Source organism: Hyperolius riggenbachi, chromosome 12, assembly GCF_040937935.1.
Source record: "Hyperolius riggenbachi isolate aHypRig1 chromosome 12, aHypRig1.pri, whole genome shotgun sequence".
NCBI lineage: Eukaryota > Metazoa > Chordata > Amphibia > Anura > Hyperoliidae > Hyperolius > Hyperolius riggenbachi.
In genome coordinates this window covers 206,161,759-206,183,533 of record NC_090657.1, presented here as the reverse complement: position 1 = coordinate 206,183,533, position 21,775 = coordinate 206,161,759, and the positions used below count along the sequence as shown (strand labels likewise).

The 21,775-nt window shown below is 46.2% G+C and overlaps 1 protein-coding gene across 4 annotated transcripts in view; it reads left to right on the top strand.

The window, feature by feature from the left end:
• GAS7 (growth arrest specific 7) overlaps positions 1-21,775 on the top strand; it is a 489,292-nt gene that overhangs the window by 325,386 nt on the left and 142,131 nt on the right. For all 4 annotated transcript variants that reach the window (XM_068263919.1, XM_068263920.1, XM_068263921.1 and 1 more), the window contains one exon: positions 2,051-2,171. In XM_068263919.1, the coding sequence (XP_068120020.1) occupies positions 2,051-2,171 (121 nt within the window). The remainder of the gene's footprint in view (positions 1-2,050; positions 2,172-21,775) is intronic.

Below are 21,775 nucleotides of genomic sequence, written 5' to 3'. Positions count from 1 at the left end.
CACATACAACATATAACATAGACACACTATTAAAAAATGGAGGCAAAAAAGTGCTGTGCAAAAAAGAAGAATAAGTGGAACAGGGGCTGCAGTCCACAAATTCCACAAGAACTGAGTAACCCCATGTTGTTTTAAATAGCTTCAGAGGGACAAAAGTCCTATTCCACCAGAGAACTGGTTTATGACCTGACTCAAAAAAAGTTTTTGATTAGAGTGGGTCCACATTAGACACAGTTGCAGGACGGACACTGCAGTCCGGATCAGGGGAAGTACCCACCGTACTGCAAACTGATGAAAGTGCATCAGTTTTGTATCAGTTTCCGTTCAGGTTTTTCCCTGACAGAAAACGTCTCTATCATTAGGAAGGAGTGGGAGGATTTTTTGGGCCAATCATAAAGCTCAGGCTATCCGTTTTCACATCCGTTTTTTGCCTGTGGAGCTGGAGATGCGTTTTCTCATTGCTTTTCACTACCCCTGCGTGTATCCGTGGTCCTGATCCGTTGCGTGAAAATGCAGCAGATCCGGACCTTCCGTTCAGGTTTTGAAAACAGATCCCCGCAAACGCAGACGGATCCGTTTTTTACTTGGGTGAGGCTGGCTGCTATTTTGAACATTAGTATCCGGGACTCCGTTTTTCATCAGGTTTGAAAAACGCAGCCACGGATACGTTTCCGGACCTAGTGTGGACCAGCTCTTATTACTGTCTTTCGGGGGTCGCTTGCTCCTGATGAGGCTGCCCTTGTTTTAAGCAGCGAAACATGTTGAGTATTTGGGCCTCCCCCCTGCACGGAGGCTTTGATTATTGCTGTGCAAATATGGACTTCAAACCCTTTCTTGTGCTTCCGATGTGACTACTTTGGGACCACCTGACCTGACTCCATTTTAAGATCCCAGGACGGGTAAACCATGTATTGGGATTATCAAACTCACATGATATAGGATGCTGGCTCATTAACAACTTGCTTTGACTGCTATATTGCTATTCTACTGCTGGCTCTAACTTGATGCATTGAACTAACTTACTTTGGCTTCTGGCTTGTTACGCTTTGGATTCTGCGAGTGGGAATCAGCAGTGAACTGTCTGCAACTGGAGCCTACTGCGTTTATTTCAAGAAAGAGCTAATAGCCTGTTTGTTTGCTGGAGCTGCGTTATTTAATATTGAAGTTCACCTGCGAGTGTAGAAAAACGCAGCTCACAACTGCAGCTGCTGCATTAAGCTGGAAAGGAGTGATTGAACTAATCACTTAAAAATGGCGCAGCTATTTCTTCAATGCATTTTTGCGTCTGTAATTTTTTTTGTGGCACAGCAGGGGTAATTAGGATGCATCAATAATTGAAAAAATCGGCTGAATGGAGCGGAGGTGATTTGGTTAAGGCATGGAGGGAGGGTCAGTGAGGCATCGGTTGGGGAGATGGGGGGTCAATTAGGGATAGGCATCGGTTGGGTGGGAATTGGTTAGGGTTAAGTATTGGTTGGGGGTCGGTTAGGCATAGGTTAAGGGGGCAGAGCTAGCCATAGTTTCGGGGATGGTTAGGGTTAGGCATCAGGTCGGGGGGGGGTCATTGATAGTCATTAATAAAGGCAGGGTTCAGGTGAGAATGGGGTCGGGTGAGCCCATAGTAAAATATTGGTAAAAATACTGATATTTTACCAGCAAAATCCATACTTGCTTGGTGATGTAAGCACAGCTGGGAAAAATAAAACTTTCTCTTTATCTTTAGGCAATGATCAGCAGCGCAGCTATCTAACATCACAGATGACAGGTCCTCCTTAAATCTCTCCCACCGCTTCATTCACTACTGAGCCAGCAAACAGAAAAGAAGGCTTGTTGTAACTTACATCTTTTACAAATGATTTATGATATACAGTTTACCCAGAATTATGACCCTGCCAGGTTTTGTTAGCTGTTGGGGTATCCTGTCTGGCGACATGAAAGAGGTCGTGTAACTGGAGGCGCCCCTGAGGTCGCTCACCTCTCAGTGCTGCCATTATTATGTCTGTCTGTGTCTGTCCATCTTTCTAACGTCCACATAAACCTGTCATTGCAGAAGCCTGGCATGATGAACCCACAGAGGATAGAAGACTCCTCACAGGGGCCCCTTCCTCAGGGCTGGCAGTGTTACATGTCTCCACAGGGACGCCGTTACTACGTCAACACCATCACTAATGGTGAGTACCAACTGCTACTCCTCATCACTGGCTGCATCCATTCCGAAGACCCCCGCCCTCCCCCCCCCAGATACAACCCCTCATCACTGGCTGCATCCATTCCGAGGTCCCCCCCAGACACAACCTCTCATCACTGGCTGCATCCATTCCGAGGTCCCCCCCAGACACATCCCCTCATCACTGGCCACATCCATTCCAAGGTCCCACCCAGACACAACCCCTCATCACTGGCTGCATCCATTGCGAGGTCCCCCCCAGACACATCCCCTCATCACTGGCCACATCCATTCCAAGGTCCCACCCAGACACAACCCCTCATCACTGGCTGCATCCATTCCGAAGTCCCCCCCAGACACAACCCCTCATCACTGGCTGCATCCATTCCGAGGTCCCCCCCAGACACAACCTCTCATCACTAGCTGCATCCATTGCGAGGTCCCCCCCAGACACATCCCCTCATCACTGGCCACATCCATTCCAAGGACCCACCCAGACACAACCCCTCATCACTGGCTGCATCCATTCCGAAGTCCCCCCCAGACACAACCTCTCATCACTGGCCACATCCATTCCGAGGTCCCCCCCAGACACATCCCCTCATCACTGGCCACATCCATTCCAAGTTCCTCCCCCCCCCCCCAAGACACAACCTCTCATCACTGGCCACATCCATTCCAAGTCCCCCCCCCCCCCCCCCCAGACACAACCTCTCAGCACTGGCCACATCCATTCCACGTTCCCCCCCAGACACATTCCCTCATCGCTGGCCACATCCATTCCAAGTTCCCCCCCAGACATAACCCCTCATCACTGGCCACATCCATTCCAAGTTCCCCCCCAGACACAACCCCTCATCACTGGCCACATCCATTCCAAGTTCCCCCCCAGACACAACCTCTCATCACTGGCCACATCCATTCCAAGTTCCCCCCCAGACATAACCCCTCATCACTGGCCACATCCATTCCACGTTCCCCCCCCCCCCCCCCCAGACACATTCCCTTATCACTGGCCGTATCCATTCCGAGGTCCTCCCCAGACATAACCCCTCATCACTGGCCACACCCATTCCGAGGTCCCCCCCAGACATAACCCCTCATCACTGGCTGCATCCATTCCGAGGTCCCCCCCAGACATAACCTCTCATCACTGGCCACACCCATTCCGAGGTCCCCCCCAGACACAACCCATCATCACTGGCTGCATCCATTCCGAGGTCCCCCGCAGACACATTCCCTCATCACTGGCCACATCCATTCCGAGGTCCTCCTGCCCCCCAGACACAACCCCTCATCACTGGCTGCATCCATTCCGAGGTCCCCCGCAGACACATTCCCTCATCACTGGCCACATCCATTCCGAGGTTTCCCCCCCCCCAGACACAACCTCTCATCACTGGCCGCATCCATTCTGAGGCCCCCTTCCCAGACACATCCCCTCATCACTGGCCGCATCCATTCTGAGGTCCCCCCCAGACACAACCTCTCATCACTGGCCACATAAATTCCGAGGTCCCCCCCAGACACAACCTCTCATCACTGGCCGCATCCATTCCGAGGTCCCCCCCCCCCCCCAGACACAACCCCTCATCCCTGGCTGCATCCATTCCGAGGTCCCCCCCAGACATAACCCCTCATCACTGGCTGCATCCATTCCATGATAAAATCCGTCCCCATGCTTGCTGAATATCAGGTTGTGTGTTCACTGCTGATTTCCTGCCTGTGTGCTGCGCCCATGGAGAAGGCTGTAAAGGCCCGTACACACGCTTAATCACCGATGGTAAAATCCCCGATGGTAAAATCCCCAACGGGGATGAGCAAACGGCGTTGGAGTATATTTGAATTCAGCGATGGCATAACGATGGTCCGCTGATCGGATGGTAGTGGAAGCGTGAAATCAAGGACCCGGAAGTGTGAATTTCGCCACACATGGATACTTTGTATGGATCAATTAATAAAATTCAGTAGAAAGGACTAACCGATTATCGTATGGGCGATACATGGACAATATCAGCTTTTACCTACCTACCTAACACCTAACCCTTAACACACACCCCCCTCCTCCCCGACAAACTTATTAGCTAACTCTTAACCCTAACCCCCTCCCCCACAAACTACCTACCTAATGCCTAAACTCCCTGCACGCAAGTTACCTAAGAGCTTGTTTCCAACATTTAGCAGGCGCCCAAATTTTCGCTCCGGCGCGCAATTCCAGATATTTTGCATTGGCGCCTATAATGGATCAAATTAGTCCACTTGCCACATGAACCCTTTTTTATTGCTTTGCGAGCAAGGGCTTGTCAGTAATTACATCGAGGTAGTGCTCCTCATCAGGCAAAAGCGCAGTCATACTGCACCTGTGCAATTATGGCAGTGTCTGTGCATTAACCAGGGATACTGTGCAGGTGTGGCCATGCTTGTGCAGGTGCAACACCACTGTACTCATGCCAGAAAATGATCGTGGCTCTGGAGTTAAAGCGGACCCAAATCAAATTTTTTTCAATTCAAAATATTTAGTTGCACCACTCTGACACATACAAAGATAAATAAACACTTCTTCAAGCCTATGAGCATTTCAGTGCATGCTTTTCACCCTTCTTTTCCCATAACTAGAGTTATACAGGTGGCAGCCATTAGCAATTCCTCCTTTGCCCGACACCACCTACTCCACCAGTTTGCCGGATTCTGTCCCGGCAATATGAAAGGAAGGGAGGGGCTCCTCCAATCAATGTAAAATATTTTATATTTGTCATCATGCAGCTGAAAAATGGCTGCTATTTATTATTATAATTCAGAAAATAGATTTTATTTCTGAAATCTTTTATTTTTAATTTGGGTCCACTTTTAGGAAGGTTCCGGCAGTGGTGGAGGACCGGAGAATAGCATGGAAAGCCTCTGAAGGGTTGTTCTCCTTTAGCATTTACTTTTTGACATTGTGGACACCGCAGGTTCTCTTTAAGTTCCTTTCCTTTCACAGCATCTAATGAGGACTTCTTCCGGCTAGACTGGACCTAGGCTGGTGCATTTCCCATCATCTCAGGAAGTGTTATCTCTTATCGGTACATTCATTTCTGCCTCACTCCCTATCTGTGGCTAGAAAGCATCTTTCTCACAGTGCTATCATGTGAACACAGGGGGAGCCATACTGAACGCTACAAATTTCCTGAATAGTTGTGGGCCTTGAAACCTGAGCGTATGTGACATACAATTTCTGAGCACATAAAATGGTGTTGTATCCCCAGATTCTTTCCATACACGCCTTTCCCTTTGTCATCCACCAAGTGCATAGGTAAAATACTGGATCCAACGAAGCCAGTGCCGAATGGAAGAGGAAGTCCTCTGTTTGGCACTGGCTCCACAGCCCCTGATGAGTCCTATTGGATGAAACATGTTGGGCCGAACCGGTGCTGTCTGACATCCTTATCCAGGAAAAACCACCTGGGTTTAGGAGTTTGCTGCTTATGCTGAGCTTCCAGGAACAGTGGGAAGCTGCGGCCTTCTACCTATCAGTGCCTGGGTGGACAGCTAAAGATATCTTTACATGCGTTATTGGCATTTGGAAGCGTAAGTGCAGCATGAGAACCGCTCTTGTTTTTACTTATTACGTTATGGATCATGTTTTTTATTTATTTTCTGAGCTGGATTAAAAACTAAGACGTTTGTCTGTGGATATGGTGGCGTTGGAAATTATTTTTATCGAGGACTTTCCAACTCATAAAGGCTAGATCTACTTGTTGTCTGAGGTTGCAACAATGTGATGAGCCTCAGTGTTGTTGGAGCTGGATCTAGTGGTCTTAGTTTGGAGTGTCACTTCCGCTGGTTGCTCACACATCACTGGGTGATTACACTATGTTGCATCTATCGGTTTAGGATCTGTCTGTGTGGAGAGCGCAACAAACACTTCATCTCCTTTGCACACCATTGCTTTGGTGCGTCATTAGAATGAATGTATTTGCATGGTTTCTAGCTGTATAGTTATGTATTCAGTGCTGTGTATTGTGCCCTCGGTGTGACACTGTGTAGCCGGCGTTCCAGCCAGCGGGCATGATGGCAGCATATGAGCTGTATTGATAAAAGGGAATAGTTGGCAGAGGATGAACGCTTGTCCCTGAGGTCACAGTGCTGGGAATGTGTGGCATCTGCGGCTGAGTGCCTCTCAGGTATTTGCAGGATTTGTGCCAACTGACGCCCCCCCCCCCTTCTCCCCATTATCTGGACCAAAAGGCACCTGTGCCAATATAACAGCCTCATTCTTGTGCTTAGGCGAGAGGAGGGGGGTGGAGGGCCTACAATGCATGAACAGTGCTCAGCCCTGCCGTCCTGCACAGAAGGGGGGCCTGTGTGTAATATTGTAAAGGGAAGAATTATTTTCTTTTTAATCAATTCATTTGTTTTATTGAGTTAGGGGCTGGAAATAAGTGTTTTAAATGTCTTTTTTTATCACAAACATATTAAAAATGTCAAATAAAATTGTGATGTTTACTTTGAGTTTCAGCTACTAGTTGGACTCGCAAGCTTCGCAAGTAGAAGAAAGGCCTTCTTTTTACTATGGGGCATAAAAATAAGTGAGCAAGAGGTCTTAAAGAGGAACTCCAGTGAAAATAATGTAATAGAAAAGTGCTTCATTTTTACAATAATTATGTATAAATGATTTAGTCAGTGCTTGCACATTGTAAAATCTTTCCTCTCCCTCATTTACTTTGACATTTATCACATGGTGACATTTTTACTGCTGGCAGGTGATGTCAATGGAAGGAGATGCTGCTTTCTTTTTGACAATTGGAAACAGCTGTAAACCGCTATTTCCCACAATGCAATGAGGTTCACAGACAGGAAACTGTTAGGACGACTATGGTCCTGACATCACACTGTGGGAGGGGTTTCAGCATAATATCAGCCATACAGAGCCCCCTGATGATTCGTTAGAGAAAAGGAATGAATTTCTCATAGGAAAAGGGGAATCAGCTACTGATTGGGATGAAGTTCACTTCTTGGTTACGGTTACCTAATCCACCACAAGGGAAAAAGTTACATACTCCTCTAAGAGGAGGGGGGGCTCTGGATCCAGGCTTCCCAATCCTCTATGCATCCCTTTGTTTCCCTGTGGTGTGAGTTGATCCGCCAGTTTGATCAGGCAAACCTCCTGTTATCAGTCGCCCATCTAGTCGTTTGACACACGTTCACATGCCCAACAGTTGTCCAGCAACCCAAGTTTGGCCGATAGTTGGGTGGAATAGCTGCATGTGGGTTCAAGCCTTCATTGTCCTTTCTGAATTCCCTGCTTGAAGTATGCATACTATAAGTATGTTGATGAGGTCAGTGGCAATGGAGGTGATTAAATGAATTAAATGGAGTATTGAGGCTACCCATTCTGGTAAAAGCAGCATATTTCTGGCAGCACTACAGGACAATTACTTGACTCAAATGGTAACGGAACCAACTAGGGGGAATGCGTTACTGGATCTGATCATTTCTAATAGACCAGATAATGTATCAAATGTGCAGGTTCAAGAACATTTGGGAAATAGTGATCACAACATGATAGCGTTTGATCTGGTGACTGATAGGCCACGGGGCAGCGGGACCACTAAAACTATGAATTTTAGAAAAGCAAAGTTCAATCAAATTAGGCAGGCACTAAGTTTGGTGAACTGGGATAATGTACTACAAGGGGAAGACACTGAAGGGAAATGGCAAGCTTTTAAACTTATACTCAATCAATATTGTATTATGTATATCCCATATGGAAACAAAATATCTAGGAATAAAAAAAAGGCCTCTATGGATGAATAGAAAGGTTAAAGATAAAATGAAGAGGAAAAAGAATGCCTATAAGGTCTTAAAACAGGAGGGGACCGAGGCTGCACTAAGCAATTATAAGGAGTGCAATAAAAATTGTAAAAAAGAAATTAGGCAGGCAAAGATTGAAGCTGAAAAACAAATCGCTGGGGATATCAAATCTAACCCAAAAAAGTTTTACAAGTACATTAACTCTAAAAAAAGAAAGGTTGACTGTATAAGACTCCTAAAGGATGAGGGTGGGAACTCAATGGTGGATGACCAAGGTAAGGCAGAGTTATTAAATGCTTTCTTTGCTTCTGTCTTCACAAAAGAAACAGCACTGTTGAAAATTACAGAGGCAGAAGAGTCTCAATCTTCTAACTGTAATACTAAATACTTAACGCAGGAAGAAGTGAAGGCAAGACTAAATAAATTAAAAATAGACAAGGCACCTGGCCCGGATGGCATGCATCCTCGGGTCCTAAGGGAATTAAGTTCAGTTATAGATAAACCCCTTTATCTTATCTTTCTGGCAGAGTCCCAGTGGATTGGCGTACAGCCCACGTTTTCCCATTATTTAAAGAGAATCTGTATTGTTAAAATCGCACAAAAGTAAACATACCAGTGCGTTAGGGGACATCTCCTATTACCCTCTGTCACAATTTCGCCGCTCCTCGCCGCATTAAAAGTGGTTAAAAACAGTTTTAAAAAGTTTGTTTATAAACAAACAAAATGGCCACCAAAACAGGAAGTAGGTTGATGTACAGTATGTCCACACATAGAAAATACATTCATACACAAGCAGGCTGTATACACCCTTCCTTTTGAATCTCAAGAGATCATTTGTGTGTTTCTTTCCCCCTGCAGCTATCTTCCACTGAAGTGTCAGGCTGTTTCTTCCTGCAGAGTGCAGACAGCTCTGCCTGTATGTAATTCCTCAGTATGTGAAAGCCCAGCCAGCTCAGAGGAGGATTTATCCAGCTTGTAAAAGATAAGAGAGAAGAGAGAAGCTGCCCTACTCTAAATAATACACAGGCAGTGTGCAGAGAGGGCCTGGAGGGGGGAGATGCATCACAGAACCACAACACTGAAGAACTTGGCAGCCTTCCAGACACAGGCTGACAAGTCTGACAAGAGAGAGATAAGTTGATTTATTACAGAGATGGTGATAGTAGAACGTGCTGCAGTAAGCCAGAACACATTAGAATAGCTTTTGGAAGTTGTAGGATGATAAAAAACAGGATGCAATTTTTGTTACGGAGTCGCTTTAAGAAGGGCAATAAATCAGATCCAGGAAATTATAGACCTGTAAGCTTAACATCAGTTGTATGCAAACTTTTTGAGGGGTTACTAAGAGATACTATACATGACTTCATACTAGAAAATAATCTTATTTCTCAGCATCAACATGGGTTTACTAAAGACAGGTCCTGTTTGACTAACATGCTCCGCTTTTATGAGGTAGTGAATGCTAATATGGATATTGGGAATGCTGTAGATGTGATATACTTGGACTTTGCAAAGGCCTTTGACACTGTTCCCCACAAAAGTCTGGTGCAAAAGTTGAGGATGCAAGGACTGGTCTGTGTACATGGATAGGGAACTGGCTAATGGACAGAAAACAAAGAGTTGTGGTCAATGGATCGTACTCAAAATGGGAGACTGTTAGCAGTGGGGTACCACAGGGGACTGTTCTGGGTCCAGTGCTCTTCAATGTATTTATTAATGACCTAGTAGATGCAGTAGTGAGCAATGTTGCTATTTTTGCAGATGATACAAAATTGTGCAGAATCATCAACTCTCAGGAAGATAGTGTCATATTGCAACAGGATCTGGATAGGATGGCTATATGGGCACATACATGGCAGATGAAATTCAATGTTGAAAAATGTAAAGTCATGCATTTTGGACATACTAATGGTCTAGCACCATACAAAATAAATGGGATACAGTTGGGGACATCAAACTTGGAGAAGGACTTAGGAGTACTCATCGACAACAAGTTAAATAATCGTACTCAATGCCAAGCAGCTGCAGCTAAAGCTAACAAAATTTTGGGATGCATTAAAAGGGAAATAAAAACTCGAGATGCTAGCATAATATTTCCCCTGTTTAACTCTCTAGTAAGGCCACATCTGGAATATGGAATTCAGTTCTGGGCACCACATTACAAAAAAGATATTGCAGTTTTAGAGCAGGTACAGAGACGAGCAACAAAATTGATGCGTGGGATGGGAGGTCTCACTTACCAAGAAAGGTTAGATAAACTGGGTTTATTTAATCTAGAGAAAATACGCCTTAGAGGGGATCTAATTATTAACATGTATAAATACATCAGAGGGCAATATAATAGCTTGGCGGATGAGCTTTTTGTCCCTAGGCCTTCTCAAAGGACTAGATGACATGATCTGCGCATGGAGGAAAAACGTTTTAGCCATTTATTTAGGAAAGGGTTCTTTACAGTAAGAATGATTAAGATGTGGAATGCATTGCCACAGGAAGTCGTTATGGCAAACTCTATACCTGCATTTAAAGGGGTCTTAGAGGCTTTCCTTGCGTTGAAAGACATCCATGGCTACAATTACTAGGTAATGCCTAATGATGTTGATCCAGGGATTTTATCTGATTGCCATCTGGAGTCGGGAAGGAATTTTTCCCTTTAGGGGCTAATTGGACCATGCCTTGTAAGGGTTTTTTTCGCCTTCCTCTGGATCAACAGGGATATGTGAGGGAGCAGGCTGGAGTTGTACTTTGTTCTCTGGTTGAACTCGATGGACGTATGTCTTTTTTCAACCAAAATAACTATGTAACTATGTAACTATGTAACTATGTAATGGTAGCTTGCAGCTGATTGGCTCTGGGTGTTTGCTGAGGATGCTCACATAGGTTGGAGAGTCACCTGCAGGTTCAGAATAACAGGAAGTGACCATTCCCACTAAAAAGTGTGTAGGCTAAGGGCTCTGCCTCTGACACAGGAGACCAGGGGTTGAACCTAGTCTCTTCCTGTTCGGTAAGCCAGCACTTATTAAGTAAGGAGTTCTTAGGCTAGACTCCCTAACACTGCTATTGCCTACTGAGCGCTCCCTAGTGGCTGCAGCTCTGGCACTTTGAGTCCGCCAGGAGAAAAGTGCAATATAAATGTCATTTGTCTTTGTCTTGTATCTTCTTGCAGAAATGTTTGCTTTGGCAAAAATGCTTTCTTTTCCCTGTAAAACTGATTACAGGCATTCCCCCCACTCAATTCTAACTGTTACTTTACAGAGGGTGCAGGAAAGGGATGGTAGATGCAGTAATGAATGGCTGGGATATCTGGCTATCGCAGTCTCTGAGTCACCTCACACTGTATTAGTAGATCAGTCCTGTTCTCCCTCCTTCCAGTATCTCTTGGCCTCCTGTAGCATTGTGGGTAGTCTGTCTCCTGGCTGTCACATGACACGCCGCATGCAGATGTTTCTAATCTGTAATCACAGGCTGATTGTATGTTACCCCGGAACCGGCACCCCATCCATTACTCACTGCGAGGGCGCTAGAATGGGAGCTACGCTCACTGAGCCCATGTGTTCCAGGCAGATTAAACATTGCCAGGAAATATATCCACCATGTATAGTGAGAGTTTCTTCTCTGTGACCTATGCTGTCAGACCATGCCAGACCGCACTACAACAAATAGACTGCAGGACCGCACTGCGACATATAGACTGCCAGACCGCACTGCGACAAATAGACTGCAGGACCGCACTGCGACATATAGACTGTCAGACTGCACTGCGATGTATAGACTGCCAGACCGCACTGCGATATATAGACTGCAGGACCACACTGCGACATATAGACTGCCAGACCGCACTGTGATGTATAGACTGCAGGACCGCACTGCGACATATAGACTGTCAGACCGCACTGCGATGTATAGACTGCAGGACCGCACTGCGATATATAGACGGCAGGACCACACTGCGACTTATAGACTGCAGGACTGCACTGCGACATATAGACTGCCAGACCGCACTGCGATGTATAGACTGCCAGACCACACTGCGACTTATAGACTGCAGGACTGCACTGCGACATATAGACTGCCAGACCGCACTGCGACAAATAGACTGCAAGACCGCACCGCGACAAATAGACTGCCAGACCGCACTGTGACATATAGACTGCCAGACCGCACTGCGGCGTATAGACTGCAGGACCGCACTGCGACAAATAGACTGCAAGACCGCACTGCGGCAAATAGACTGCAGGACCGCACTGTGACATATAGACTGCCAGACCGCACTGTGATGTATAGACTGCCAGACCGCACTGCGACAGACTGCCAGACTGCACTACTGCATATAAAATGCCAGAGTGCACTGCGATGTATAGACTGCCAGACTGCACTACTGCATATAAAATGCAAGAGCGCACTGTGATGTATAGACTGCAAGAGCGCACTGCGATGTATAGATTGCCAGACCGCACTGCAATGTATAGACTGCCAGACCGCACTGCGACGCATAGACTGCAGGACTGCACTGCGACATATAGACTGCCAGACCACACTGCGATGTATAGACTGCCAGACCACACTGCGACTTATAGACTGCAGGACTGCACTGCGACATATAGACTGCCAGACCGCACTGCGATGTATAGACTGCCAGACCACACTGCGACTTATAGACTGCAGGACTGCACTGCGACATATAGACTGCCAGACCACACTGCGATGTATAGACTGCAGGACCGCACTGGTGTATATAGATTGCCAGAACGCACTGCGACATACTGTATATACAATCCCAGACCGCACTGCGATATATAAAATCCCAGACAGCACTGCGATATACGGAATGCCAGACTGCACTGCAATATACAGTATCTCACAAAAGTGAATACACCTCTCATATTTTTTAAATATTTAATTAAGTAATGTGGACATTCTTGCCTTGGCAGTCCTTCAGTTATCCGGATGGGCCGATGCCTCTTCTGCTCCCTCTGTCCTGGGCTCCCTGCCGTGTTTATCGTATTATTGTTCCCAAGCCCAGAAATAGCCCAGGAATCCATCCTATGGGGGGGAAAGCAGAGAGCAGACTTTAGAGAATTCTGGGAATTTGGATAATCTCGCCATCCAGCTTTAAAGTAAATCCAACACATTATATTTTACATCTTGTCCTAACGCGGCCCAGCGAGGCGGCATTCACATCTTTCCACTGGAATCAGAATGGAAAATCTGTCTGGATGGAGGATTCAGAGACTGGAATATTTTACGGAGAGCGCTCTGATTAAAGTGGTATTACACTACCAAAACTAAAATTTCAGTAACTACACTTATTTACATAATTTACATTCCCAAGTATTCCCTGTGAGTAAAACTGTTTAATTTCACTGCAGAGAGCAGTACAGGCTTGCTTATCTCTGGTCATCGGCAAAGGCAAAAATCTCCCAGTGCCTGTGTCTTCGCTCTGCCCCCCTCCCTCTGCTGAACACACATCGCCTTGGCAGGTCATTTCAGCAGAAAATGTGTGTGTGTGGGGGGGGGGGGCTGTGGGCAGAGTGAAGACACAGGCACTGGGAGATTCTTGCCTTTGTCGATGACCAGAGATAAGCAAGCCTCTACTGCTCTCTGCAGTGGAAATAAGCCATTTTTACACAAGGGGAATACTTGGGAATGCTTTCAAATGTTCTTTTATGTGACTAAGAGTAGTTACTGAAATTTTATTTTTGGGAGTATTATTCCACTTTAAATTGAAACACCTATAGCTCATCCCACAATCACCTGTACAGATCACTGTAGAAGCTGGCTGCTCATGGCATCGGAACTCCACAGGCAACCAATCAGCCACAGCACTGCAGCTGTTGACAGGTTAAGTGAATAACACCGATAATCTCATTAAAGGGCACCTTTCAAGAAGTGGGATATATTTGGCAGCAAGTGGCCAGTCAGTTCTTGATGATGATGTGATGAAAGCAGTTATGGACAAGGGTAAGGCTGTGAGAGATAAATGCCACAGTGTGATGACTGGGTCAGAACCTCTCAGAGGCTGGGTGCACACATAGCAGAAACGCTAGCGTTGCGTAAAACGATACATTGTATGCAGCAATATTAGTCAATGGGATGCAGAAAAAAGCAGAGACCTGCGATTTACAGTATGCGTTTCGAGAACGCTGGTTTTGTTGCATATTATGCAGGAACGCTGCCAAAACGCACATAATGCAAGTCAATGGGAACGCAATGGTATGCGTTTTCCATGCGTTTTTCCCCAAACATATGCGTTTTGTATATGCGAACAGCAAACACATTAAAACGCACGCAAATGCACCAAAAACGCAGTAAAACGCACAAAAAAGCCTTTAAACCTATGTCATATGTGAACCCAGCCTAAGGCAGCAGGTCTTGTGCAGTGTTCCAGCTATGCTCTAGTTAGTTAACCAGTAATCCCCTGATTCATTACAGGATCTGATTGGCTACCGCTTTTCATGTAATAAAATACTAGTCTATTGAGTCTATTGTTAGGGGACATGTGGATAGTAGGGTCTGTGATTATTCAGAACTCTAGGAGAAGACGGAAGATGGGGAACATATACATGGAACACTGAGCACTTCCTCTCCAATATTTCATTAGAACCTCTCCCTTTGGTTGTCAGGCTGCAGCCAGAGCTGTTGGATAAATGATGGTGAATTTGCATTACTGTGCTCAGGAGTGTCTGCCTCCCTGGAAATCTCACATTTCACTCTGTATAAGCTATCAGCAGCGAGTGGCCATATCTGCGGTCTGAATGTGTGTGTGGCAGACTAGATACGTGAGGTTTCGCTGGCAGAACTACTACACCGACCACACGCAGTACATACACTCACACTGCACAGTACATCTACAGGGTACACACACTGCACAGTGCACACTCGCACAGAAACCGCACAGTACATCCAAACGGTACACACCCACACACACTGCACAGTACATACACTCAAACACCACACATTACATCCGCAAGTGCACACACACACTGCACAGCTGCACAGTGTACACTCACCTACCGCACAGTACATCCACACGATACATACACACTGCACACTCACCCACCACGCACTACACAGTACATCCACACTGCACAGTACATACACTCACACCACACATTACATCCACATGGTACACACACACTGCACAGTGTGCACTCACCTACCACACCGCACAGTACATCCATACTGTACAGTGCGCACTCACACACCGCACAGTACATACACACGGTACACACCCACCCACACACACAGCACAGTACATACACTCACACTGCACAGTACATCTACAGGGTACACACTGCACAGTGCACACTCACACAGAACACACCACACAGTACATCCACATGGTACACACCCACACACACTGCACAGTACATACACACACTCACACACCACACATTACATCCACATGGTACACACACACTGCACAGTGTACACTCACCTACCACACACCTCACAGTACATCCATACTGTACAGTGTACAGTGCACACTCATACACCACACAGTACATCCACACGATACACACACACACACACACACACACTGTACAGTGCACACACCATGCACCGCATAGTACATCCACACGATACACACACACTGCACACTCATCCACACTGCACAGTACATACACTCACACACCGCACAGTACATCCACACGGTACACACCCACGCACAGTGCACACTTACCCACCACACAGCACAGTACATCCACACGGCACACACAGTACAGCCACATGGTACACACCCATACACTGCACAGTGTACACTCACCTACCACGCACCGCACAGTACATCCGCACGGTACACACACACTGCACACTCACTCACCATGCACCACACAGTACATCCACACTACACAGTACATACACTCGCACACCACACAGTGCATCCACACGGTACACACCCATACACACTGCAGTACATACACTCACACACCGCACAGTACATCCACACTGTACAGTGCACACTCACACACTGCACAGTACATCCATACTGCATACTCACGCACCACACAGTACATCCACATGGTACACACACGCACACTGTACAGTGCACACTCACACACCACACAGTACATCCACACGGTACACACACACTGCGCAGTACACACTCACCCAACACACACTGCACAGTACAGCCACACAGTACACACCTACACACACTGCACAATGTACATCACCCACCACACAGTACACACACACACACACACACACACACTCTACAGTGCACACTCACACACCACACAGTACATCCACACGGTACACACACACTGCACAGTACACACTCTCCCAACACACACTGCACAGTACATCCACACGGTACAAACCTGCACACTGCACAGTGTACACTCACCCAACATACAGTAAATCCACATGGTACACACACACTATACAGTGCACACTCACCGCACAGTTCATCCACACGGTACACACACTGTACAGTGCACACTCACACACCGCACAGGACATCCACATGGTCGGTACACACCCACACACACTGCACAGTACATACGCTCACACCACACAGTACATCTGCATGGTACACACACACCACACACACTGGATGATGGAGGGCCCCTAATGAGCTTCTCTGGTCCAGGGGCCCTGGTGCAGTCAGAACCTCTGCATCCCCTATTGCTATGCCACTGCATGCAAGCTGTCATAGGCAGACTTCCAAGCCCAGACTGCGTGGGGCTCCACACCCTGAGCTATACCAGCCCCCATGGTCCATGAAATGGGGGGCTCTGGAAGAGGGGGGTGGGTGGCAAAGCCTCCTCCTCTCCCCTATAGCCTTTGCCTAATTCATGGGGCATATCCCCACCTCCGGTGCCCAGGGAGACCTGTGGGTGTAAGCCCTGGATTGGGCGGGGGGGGGGGGGGTTGTTAACAAGGGCACTCCAAGATGCCTGCCCCCCATTTCCGAAAAGAGTTAAAAGGCAATTAAACACACAACAAAAATGTCCTTTAATATTTTTAAACCCAGATCCCACGCCAATATCCTTGGAAACGGCACTACCCCAATATCCTATGACAAGGTGATTGACAATGAACACCGGTGCACACGGTTGTTATCGGCCCCCTCATCCGACTTTAATCTAGCATGTGTATGGGCCTTTAGTCAGATTAAAGTAAGAGCAGTTTGCTTTCTGTGCATCTGAGTGCTGTTCCTCAGCCCAGCGACCTTCTCTGTCATCCTAAGTGAGAAGAATCCATTTTCCTATTAGAATTGTCTGTGCGTGCCGCGGTGTCTTGTCGTAAAGATGATTGGAGGTGTTGGAGCGTTGAGCATTACTCCTGTCAGACTGATGTGTGTGTTACCTTCTCCCTCTCTGGTCCTCTGATACCACCATTATCTGTGGTGGAAACCCATCCCACGCCTGACTGCTTATAATGGATATGGATGAGGCGAGGAGAGCTAAACATGGTGCTGTGTCTAGGCCACCTCAGAGTTCACCACCTGAGAACCATGATAGAAATGCACACCACTGAGGGATTTACATCCCATAGCAGAGACAGACAGTCACGCCAACATGGTCCTTGTGAGGAATAAATGCCATGGATAGGTTTATATCTATAGCAGGGACGCATAGTAATCTCTTAGGCTACGTTTTCACTGCAGTGTGACATTTTCGCCTGCAAACAATTGTATAAGATTTTTCTGTTTGGTGAAGATTCGCATTTAAATTTTTACCTGTTTTTATGCGAATTTTCGTACGCGTAAATTCGCATTAGTTAAATATAACATAATCTGCCTAGTAAGAGCTTAGTCATGACTGCTGACAACTTCCTGTAACCGTGGATCTAATGGGAATTTTCAAGCAATAACGCAAAAATGTGCATTGCCTATACAAAACATTGTACGCGAATCGTGTGCGATGTCCGAAAAAATGATACAGGACCTCCGATTTTTTCACGGGTACTATAATTTGCATTGAGTGGAAACAGCCCCATTCACTAACATTAGTTATAAAATCAATGCAAATTTTCTGAGAGAAAAATCTGACACAAAACGCACAAGTGGAAACCAGGCCTAAGGGTGCCCACTAACAATACAATTTTCAGCTAAGAATCACCCAAGCAATGATAGATTATTTCACCATCAACAAACCATTCTGTGCTTCTGTTCCTCACAAATTATTATAAAAACCATTAATACGATCAACTAAATTGTTGTTGAACAATCATCATTCGAATCGTTCACAGTCAATTTAGGACATCAGGTATGACGTGGAATTCATTTTGCTTATCTTTTCCTTCTCTGTTATACTATGGTTGTCCAATGCATGTCGTAAATCCAGTCAGACTTCAGTCGGAAACATCTAAACTTGCTTGCTTGTTCAGGGTCTATGGCTGAAAGTATTAGAGGCAGAGGAGCAGCAGGAGAAAATCATGACATTTGGGTGCCTGGGGCTAACGGACTATTTGGGCGCACTAATGCAGAACATCGGTTATTGGGTGCCTGCTCAATAGCAGGTGTAGTGTTTCGATAAATATCGGTTTAACATTTGTTTAGAGAATTATAGTTTTGAACTTTATCTTATAAATGTATCACTTTTTATATTAACGTTATTTGCAGCGGAGAAAGGGGTGTTTTAGGGTTAGGCAGCACCACGGGGGGAGGGGGGTCTTAGGGTTAGGCGCCCGGAAGGGTGGCACCCTGGTTTTAGGGTTAGGCTGTTATGTTAGGCTGTGAAGAGTTTTGAATGCGGAGTAGTTATTTCTATGTAGCCCCTGCTGTCTGCAATGTGAGTCCCATAGCTTGTGGTGGCATCTTCTCTGCTGCTTGCTGCAGAACACTTTAGTGACAGGTTCTCAGCAGACTGCAGTTGTCAGCAGTATCGGGCGGGGTAAGGGCTCCGGATGAAGAGAGGATTTTGGGGGAAGTTAGTCAGACACTCTGGAAATCAGCAAAACCCTCAAAGAAATCAGCACAACCCAAGCGTCAAGCTCTTCCCGGCTGCATGATTAATCCTGAATAATGTTAGGGAATTTGAAGTGCTGATCAGGAAAACACCGGCTGGGGAGAGAAACATCTGTGCGCCGTGCGTGTCATCAGCCTGCTCTGAGGTGAGGATCCGGCTCCAAGCCTCAAGTACCTCCACCTGCAGGAGGCTTAAAGGGTGACTCCGCCTACACTGACAACCGGAAGACACACACTGCCTATGTCATGGATACACATGCTAAACCTTAGTGCTAGCCTTACACATACACATCTTAATGCAGTCTTCTTAAAAGACACCTGAACTGAGAGAGATGTGGTGGCTTTTCAGTGTGGTCCAGTTCTGTCAGTTTTGTATCCATTTTGTATGTTTGTATGTTTTCTATGGCTGTATTCACACATAAAAGGTGTACATTTCCATTCCAGTCATCTAAAACTGATGCAAAACTGACAGGACAGTAATGGGCCAGAAATGTGCAGATTTACTGTATGTGTGAACCAGACCTTAAAGAATACCAGTTGCCTGACCGTCCTGCTGATTTTTTTGGCAGTAGTGTCTAAATCACATATCTGAAACAAGCAGGCAGCTAATCCAGTCAGACTTCAAGGACAACTGTAGTGAGAGGCATATGGAGGCTGCCATATTGATTTCCTTTTGAACAATACCAGTTGCCTGGCTGTCCTGCTGCTCTATTTGGCTGCAGACGTGTCTCTGAATCACACCAGAAACAAGCATGCAGCTAGTCTTGTCAGATCTGACAATAATGTCAGAAACACCTGATCTGCTGCATGCTTGTTCAGGGTCTATGGCTAAAAGTATTAGAGGCAGAGGATCAGCAGGGCTGCTGGGTAACTGGTATTGCTTAAAAGGAAATAAATAAGGCAGCCTCCATATACCTCTCACTACTGTTGTCCTTTAAGTCAAAAACACCTGATCTGCTGCATGCTTGTTTTAAAAGTATTAGAGACAGAGGATCGGCAGGACAGCCATGCAATCTGCATTGTTTAAATGCAAATTAATATGTCAGCCTCCATATATCTCTTGTTTCAGATGTGCTTTAAAGAGGAACTATAACCAAGGAATGATCTTCATCCCAATCAGTAGCTGATACCCCCTTTCCCATGAGCAATCATTACCTTTTCTCAAATAGATCATCAGGGGGCGCTGTATGGCTGATATTGTGGTGAAACCCCTCCCACAATGTGATGTCAGCACCTAGGTCCTGACATCACACTGTAGGAGCCTTATTGCATTGTGGGAAATACTGTCTGTTTCCAACTGCCAAGCAACCAGTATCTCCCTCTGTGCATATGTGTATCTATAAAAAAACAACCTTTAGCCTATCGCATTGTTAGGGGGTGTGGTTATAGATAATGGCAGTTGGTGCTGTATGGTTTTTTTTCCTGTCTGCCAGTAGTAAAGATGAAGACGTGCAGACTGAATATGGATCAAACAATAAGAACAAATTACAGGGTGAATATCAATCATTTCTTGCTCTCTCTTCTATTTCTTAACTTATCACTTTGCAATGTATTGATTTAAACAGTATTTTTTGCTACAGTACTTCTTCAAATGATCTTAAAACAGTTGCAGACGAATTTAGTGAAACACTTGAATGTTTTCGTACAGTTCATTAAATCCTAATTTTCCCGCTTGTCCCGTTAGGTAACATTATTGAAAACGAGAGAAAGATTTCAGAGATCGAGTGATGTCTAGATACTCTGCTTCTGAAAATGACTATATTTCCTCTTATACCCCCAGCACCACTTTCTATCCTCTTGCTATCTCCTTCCCTTCTGCCCCATCACAAACTAAGGAGGGCTTCCCACACTCAGTTCTACACATATGGACCTCCAGGTCTCTAACAGTTATATCTTGCTGGGCTTCTGGCTGGCCTCTTCAGCTCCTGAAGTTGAGCTACTTCACTTCCAGGCTCCCTCTTGTATCCTCTGGACGGGTGATTGGCACTCAAGTCACCCTCTTCCTCTCTTTACTACCAGATGGCAGTTATGCCACTGTCCCCGCCCCTTCCTTCCTACTAAAGCTTTAGGCTGCTTTCACAGTGGGACGTTACAGGCACATGTTAGAGCAGCCTGTAACGCAGCCCACCGCACAGTAAGGAAAAATCAATGGGCTGTTCACAGTGGCCACGTTGCGTTACATTGTAACGCAGCACGTCAAGTTAAAGTGCTGCATGCTGTGCGTTATATGCGGCTAAGCCGCGTTAGACTGTTTGCACATGCACAGTAATGTTGGAGGAGGAGGTCTCCCCTCCTCCTCCTCGGCCAGCCACATGGCTAATTAATATTCACTGCACATCACACCGTGCAGTGTTTACTTCCTGGAGCGCCGCTCTGTGCGGCGATTGGCTGGCGGGACCACGTGATGCGGATCATGTGGTCTCTGCATACATAGCACAGAAAAGGTGCACCAAGAGCTGCATAACGTGGCTCTTGGTAGCGTCCTCCACCAACACCACCAGGCGTTGTGTTAGGGGCATGTTATGCGACCATAACGTCCCCTAAAATGCAACGTCCTGGTAGGAAAGAGGCCTTAAAGGAGCTTGACTAGGCATATGTACATTCAGGTAAGATCTGCATAGGAGTCTTTGGTTGAGAGGGGGCGGGGCACGCAAAGGAAGAGTTAGGACAGTGCAATCACAGCAAAAATGGTCGAGAGAATCATGGCTTGGAGGGTGGAGTCATGTGACATGACCCCCAAGTTAGGGAGGACATGAAGATTTAAAAAAAAAAAGAAAAAATTGCATTGGGTATCAAGATATTTGCTTCCTCCAAATCATTCTTCCCACCCTGAACAGTGAAATATTTGGCTCTTATCCGTATAGAACGAGTTTTTCTCCCCCATCCGAATACATGAAAGA